The 7,039-nt window shown below is 55.8% G+C and overlaps 1 protein-coding gene across 1 annotated transcript; it reads left to right on the top strand.

Moving 5' to 3' along the window:
- Positions 1-2,460: 2,460 nt before the first annotated feature.
- Positions 2,461-4,859, top strand: Fam43b (family with sequence similarity 43, member B). Its single transcript, NM_001399217.1, is given in 1 exon segment — positions 2,461-4,859. A coding segment is annotated over 1 exon segment (993 nt). The 5' UTR covers positions 2,461-2,913; the 3' UTR covers positions 3,907-4,859.
- Positions 4,860-7,039: the final 2,180 nt, after the last annotated feature.

Genomic DNA, 7,039 nt, shown 5'->3' with positions numbered 1-7,039 from the left:
TCTGAGGCTTTTGCTTAAGCCACTCCCACCTACCCCCGGGGGAAGGAAGGTGACAGCTTGGTTTGGAAGGTGGCCGAGGGGACCAGCAGAATTTTAGAGGAGTGGCTTTTCAGATCAAAAGCATACAAAGGCTTTCTTTTTCTTTTTTAAACTTATTTATTTTACTTATATGAGTACACTGTAGCTGTCCTCAGACACACCAGAAGAGGGCATCAGATCTCATTACAGATGGTTGTGAGTCACCACGTCCCTGCTGGGAATTGAACTCAGGACCTCTGGAAGACCAGTCAGTGCTCTTAACCACTGAGCCATCTTTCCAGCCCACAAATTCTTTCTAGATAGGGATTTGGTTGAATTAGGATCTCTATTGGCCTAGAGGCCAATCTGGCTCCTCGAATAGCTTTTCATTATCCCCCAGCCTCAGTGAGCCTGACTCGGGAAAATGAGGCCACAGTGCGAGGTGGGGACCAAGGAAGACATTCCCTCTTTCTGTAAATTCTCATCACAAACTGGTCTCGTTTTTTGTAATCAGCAACAGGCAATAAAGACATGGCCACATTCAGGGTGAAATGAGTCCAAAGTGGACCAGACAATTTGCGGGTACCCCCAAACTAAGACTACACTGCTAAGCCATGTCCTGTCCTTTGTCATCTGGGAAGCCTCTGGTGCCCTTCCCTTTGCCGAAGTTCTTTTTGTAAACTTTTATTATTGCTGTGGGAGGGAAGTACACGTGCTATAAGATTCATGTAGAGATCAGAAGGCAGCTCTGTGCACTCGGCTGTCCACCTTTCAATGGGCTCTGGATCAGACTCAGGTTACAAGGCATACGTGGCAAGAGCCTTTTTGGTTTTTTGAGTCTGTGTTTCTCTACACAGCCCTCGCTGGCCTGGAAATCACACCGTAGACCAGGCTGGCCTTGAACTCACAGAGATCTACCTACCTCTGTCTCTCTCGTCCTGGAATTATAGGCATTCACCACCACTACCTGCTTTCTTTAAAAATGTATAATTCTTGGGCTGGAGAGATGGCTCAGCGGTTAAGAGCACCCAACTGCCCTTCCAGAGGTCCTGAGTTCAATTCCCAGCAACCACATGGTGGCTCACAACCATCTGTAATGAGATCCGATGCCCTCTTCTGGTGTGTCTGAAGACAGCTACAGTGTACTCACATGAATAAAATAAATCTTTAAAAAAATATATATAATTCTCATTCTCCCAGGGATTCTGAGGCCAGCCACTCACCATCCCTGCTTGGCAGCCCCAGATGAGCACACAGTCTTGTCGCTGCACCTACACGCATTCCAGAGTTCAGCTTGGTTTTGAACTCGGCCAGGATTAGACCTGAGCTCTTTCCTGACCTGGTGGGCACCTCCCTATGACCTGTCTGTCCCCAGGACCCAACTAAAGAACAAGTGTTGGTAGTAGAAAGTCCTAAGGCCATGGGATCTAGGGCCCACATAAACGGAGTCCCGGAATTCTGGGAGCTTGAGGTTTAAACTCAGAGAACAGAATATGTGTCCTGACACAGGGTCTTTTTTTCCAGAGCCCCTCCTCAGGAAGAACCAGTCACTCCCTAGAGGACGGAGACAAGTACCTAGACTCTATGCAAAATGGCCTGTCTGCCTAGAATCGGAGGGAAGAGGAAGGGGGAAAGCGAGCACTGGGGTCACTAGGATCTGAGTGACCCATCTCCTTCCAACCATGTGACCCTGAACTGTCTTGTCAGAAGGATCTGATGAGATAGTGAATGCCAAACACTTGGGAACTCAGAAGGCGTCTCTGCAGAGAAGACATTATCAGTCTAATCTTCAAAGATCCGGAGGCTACAATGTGACCGGAAGGAGAGCTTGCCTGCTGCAATTCCCAGATTCAGGTCTGCTCTGGAAACCCCTCCCCGCCACCAAGAATCCTCTCCTGTCCTGACCATCAGCGGCTGATGTTGTGGTGTGACCAGTCAATCTCTCAGCTCAGGGGAAGCAGCCTAGCCCACGACCTTGGAGGAAGCTGGGAGAAAGCTTCACCAAAAGGCAGTACTTTTCCACTGCCCTGCTCGGCCACCTCAGATGGCTTTATGCTGTGCAGAGAAGAGGCGCAAACGGTACCAGGTCCCAGCAGAAACCCATCCCAAATCTCTGCTCTCAGCTCTCAAAGATGGGGGGGAGGGACGCTCTGTGGGTGAGGGGCAGCAGGCAGGAATCCTAGAAAGAGACGGGGCTCTCCCTGGGAACTTGGAGCCCACCAGTGAAGCTGAAGTAATTTGCATCCGTAAATCCCTCCGCAATATTTTAGGGGATTCCTATTCCTTAGCTGCCCCCCTACTCTTCATCCTTCCAACGAGAAAGCTTAAAACAGTTCCAACGCGCCTGTGCTGGGTCGGCGAAGCGCGAGTCTGCGCGGAGGGGGCGGGAGGTAGGGAGGGGACAAGAGAGCTAGCGGTACCGCCCGGTGATGTAGGCAGTTCAGGGAGGTGGAGTCGCGACGCCTGAAGGAGTCCCCACCGCAGCCGTGCTCTTGGTCCACCTCATCCAGCAGCCACCAGCCCCTGCTCTAGAGACGTCCCTGCCGCCGAATCGGCGGCAGGGACCGTGGCAATCGCTCCTATAGTCGGGCCTGGAGGACATTTATTGCTCCAGACCCTGTCCCTCTTTGCTTCCCAGACGGCTGGAGTCATTCCCGGGGGAAGCAGTTCCGAGCCGATCAAGCAGCCGCACGGGCATCTCAGTGGCCAGCCCGTCTGGGAACCGGGCATCTGCAAAGCCAGCCCCGCCGGACACTGGGCATCTCACGCAACGCTGTCTTCTTCGGCCGCCGCCCAGCTTGTCGCAAGTCCTGGGCGGTGGGCTTCTGAGCACCTTTGGGGCTCTCCAGGACCCAAGTGAGCTCCCTACGGCTCCCAGCCTTTTGGGCCGCCGCGATGCTACCCTGGAGACGGAACAAATTCGTGCTAGTGGAGGATGAGGCCAAGCGCAAGGCGAAGAGCCTGAGCCCCGGGCTCGCCTACACGTCGCTGCTCTCCAGCTTCCTGCGCTCCTGCCCGGACCTGCTACCGGACTGGCCTCTGGAGCGTCTGGGCCGCGTATTCCGCAGCCGGCGCCAGAAAGTGGAGCTTAACAAGGAGGACCCCACCTACACTGTGTGGTACCTGGGCAACGCCGTCACCCTGCACGCCAAGGGCGACGGCTGCACCGACGACGCCGTGGGCAGGATCTGGGCGCGCTGCGGGCCGGGAGGGGGCACGAAGATGAAACTGACCCTGGGTCCGCACGGCATCCGCATGCAGCCGAGCGAGCGTGGCTCCGGGGGCTCGGGGGGCCGCAGGCCGGCACACGCCTACCTGCTACCGCGCATCACCTACTGCGCGGCGGATGGGCGCCATCCGCGAGTCTTCACCTGGGTCTACCGCCACCAAGCGCGCCACAAGGCCGTGGTGCTGCGCTGCCACGCCGTGCTGCTGGCGCGGGCGCATAAGGCGCGCTCCCTGGCCCGCCTGCTCCACCAGACTGCTCTGGCGGCCTTCAGCGACTTCAAGCGACTGCAGCGCCAGAGCGATGCGCGCCACGTGCGCCAGCAGCATCTCCGTGCGGGGGGCGCCGCCGCTTCGGTACCCCGGGCTCCATTGCGCCGCCTGCTCAACGCCAAGTGCGCTTACCGGCCTCCGCCGGGCGAGCGCAGTCGCGGGGCTCCGCGGCTCAGCAGCATCCAGGAGGAGGACGAGGAGGAGGATGCGGAGGAGGAGGACGCCCAGGATAGTGAGGGAGGAGCCCTGCAGCGGGAGCGGCCGGAGGTGCTCAGCCTGGCCCGGGAGCTGAGGACGTGCAGCCTGCGGGGTGCCCCGGCACCACCGCCACCAGCGCAGCCCCGCCGCTGGAAAGCCGGCTCCAGGGAGCGGGCGGGCCAGGCGCGCTGAGAGCGCAGGGCTAGGACTCGGGGCCCTAGACCCGGCCCAGCAGACTGACCCGGACTCCAACCTGGCCCTGCCCGCTTCCGCCCCCCTGGTCCCCGGCCTGTCGCTCTCGCGGTCGCTGTAATGGTCGCCTTGCTCCTCATCCTAGCTCAGGGTGAAGTAGGATATGCCCTTGATTGTTGGGGGGGTGGAGGGGAGTCCGTACATCCCCACACTGGGAGTTTCCCTGGCCTACCACTGTGGAATTGCCCTCCCACGCTTTATGCCCAGTCTCTGCCCACAGACCAACCAACCTGCTCTCTTCCCAAAACGGCCTCTCAGGAGAAAGGGAACGTCTGGAGGGTGGGTTTGAATCCACCACCTACCTGGTCTAGGTTAGCAGTAATGGCCCTGCCCTTGGTCTCTTATTCCCTAGGGTAAGAACCACCCTGGAGGGATTCCAGATAAGGAAGAGTGTGTAGTGGCTGGGGAGAACTGAGGTCAGCTCCACCAAGGGCTCCCATCATACATACAGGGACCATACATACAGGGACAATTCTTAGTCCGATTCTCTTCCTTGGAAGGCTCCTGACGCCTCTGAAGGGGACTGGGATGGTCCTGTCTCCATGCAAAGGACAGAGTGAGACAGGTAACAGCCCTGCCCTAGGCAGCTATCCAAGCCTCTGCCTTGGCTTCCCTACCGGACTCTGCTCATCCCCTCTCTGCAGACAGAGAACTGGTCTACCAAGAGGCAACCTCCAAAGGAGGTAAGGACACATGTCCCAGACAAGCCAAGGCTTTCAGAGCAAGCAGGTTCCGACCACAGCTACACGTACACTCAGGCTGAGGGAGGAAGAGGAACTAACACGGTGGGGAGAGTGAGCCCCTGCCCAGGTGTCTCCACAAGGCCATCAAAACCCAAAGATCTATGTCATCTACTGATCATTGTAAATAAAGTGGATCTGCTTTTTCAGGGCTGTCACTCCTCCCGTGTTGTGTTTGTGAGGCCTGCTGGGGGTGAGGTTGTCACCACAAGGCCCAGATAATAGCCCTTTTAAGCATCCGTGGCCACCTCCTGTGATCCCTGGCTTGAGGATTGCCGCTTGAAAGCTGTTCCCGGAATGTCGGGGGAGGAGGCAGCAGCATATGCTTTGTCTGAAAACTGCACCAGCCAAGTCCTAGAGGAACAGCCCCTGTCTATCCCATCAGTCTGTCTGTCTCTTGCCTCCCACCATGTCTGTACACTAGGCACTCCCACTCGCATGCAAGTCTCTGGGGCATTTGTGTGGGGGCGGGGGGAGTGTGTGCTGGGTTAGGGACTTCTCTTTAACCATGTCTGTGTCACAGCCTGTAATATAGACCACAGCCCCACCCGTTTTGGGGAGGAGAGGAGGGCAGGGGGTTGGAGAGGAGAGTGAGCAGCTCAGATTTCTTTTGAAAGACTGGAGAAATGTGTTGAGTCCCTGGGGGCAATGAGTTTTGAGCTCTTCAGCCCTGGGGTGAGCTGGGCGCTGGCCTCGGAGCTACTCAGCGTTGATGAGGAAAGTGACAGTCTTGCCTTGGAACAGGGGCAGCGGCCACTACATCATGGCTGAACCCTCACAGGGTCTGAGGTCGTCTAGAGAAAAGTCAGGGCTGGTTCTGCACACCAATGACTGATCAGGCAGGCAGCCATGTCCTGTCTGTTTCGTCCCTTGTACAACCTGTCAAGGCTTCTGCAGGTGTTCCCCCCCCCCCCCCCGCATCAGACAGAAGAAGAGGAGGTAACATTTCACACCTCAAGAGGACTGTGAGCTTCAGGGGAAGCCTCTAAGGTGGGTTAAGATAGCTTCGCCAAGTCACAAGGTTACAAGCCCGCCCTTCTAAATACAAATGGTGCAGCAGATACTGTGTTTAGAGCCTAAAAGGCCCCTGCCTATGGGTCCCAGGGCTAGGTGCTGTGGCTGCTGGAGCCCTCTCCTGAGCTGGGGTAGACTCACCTGAAGTGCTTAGAACTGAAGGGGCAGACAGTGGATGATAATTTACAGGCTTGCTTTTGTTCTTCCGTTCGTTCCTCCTCTGGCAACTACCCAACATAAAGTGCACGGACTTGCACACTGGTATAGCATCCCTCTTCCTAAAATGAGGCTCTCCAGAAAAGCCCTGGGAGTGGTCTTCCTTGCCACCTGCCCGTTTCCAAAATGTGTGGTAGAAGAGGGCTGGACCAACATCCACCCTCCACTAGTAAAGAAGGAGACAAAAACACCACGGGCTGGGTAGCATGGCTCCAGTGGTCACCTGGTCAGAGTCAGGTAGCTGGGGCTGCCCCAGATCCCTGGCACCCCTGACCTCCAGGGAGAGGGCGTGGCCTGAAAGCCACGCCTACTTCTCAGCAGTTGGGTAGCCTCAGATCTCTTTAGATTCCTTACTCCTAGCCTAGAATTGGGAGTGGGCTGAACCAACCTAGAGCTCACTAAGTAGCCTAAAGTGACCTAGAACTGACAACAGGTCCTCATGTCTCAGCCTTCTAAGTGGTGCGCACATGCAATTTCAGCATCCAGGGAGTCAGAGCCCGCAGAACTTGCTGAGTTCAGGGACAGCCTGGTTTACACAGCAAGATCCAGATCAGCCAAGGCTACGTACACAGTGAGTCTCTGTCTCTAAACCAGTGTGAGCCCCCACACCCAGCTGAACTATCGGTTTTTAAACCACATTTTCCCAGACTTACACCCGTTCCAGATGCCGTGGGGAACAAAGGGATGGATGTGATGGGGGTGGGGGAGCATACCCATCCTGCTTAAACTACAAGAAGGTAATCTCCACTCGACCACCGAGAGTCCATATTTCATACGATGTCCATGATGTGAGTCTACAATTTTTAAAAACTGGTTTATTTTGAGATAAAGTCTTACTGTGTTAGCCGTGGCTGTCCTGGAGGTCTCACTATGTAGGCCAGGCTAGCTTTGAACTTCCAGAGATCCTCATGCCTCTGCCTCCCCAAGTGCTGGGATTAAAGGCTTGAGCCACCATGCTTGGCAGATTTTTCTCTTTTTTTTTTTTTTTTTTTTTTTTTTGGTTCTTTTTTTCGGAGCTGGGGACCGAACCCAAGGCCTTGCGCTTCCTAGGTAAGCGCTCTACCACTGAGCTAAATCCCCAGCCCCGATTTTTCTCTTTTTAA

This window comes from Rattus norvegicus, chromosome 5 (genome assembly GCF_021556685.1).
Source record: "Rattus norvegicus strain SHRSP/BbbUtx chromosome 5, alternate assembly SHRSP_T2T, whole genome shotgun sequence".
In the NCBI taxonomy this organism is placed as follows: Eukaryota; Metazoa; Chordata; class Mammalia; order Rodentia; family Muridae; genus Rattus; species Rattus norvegicus.
This window is presented reverse-complemented; position numbering and strand designations above follow the sequence as displayed.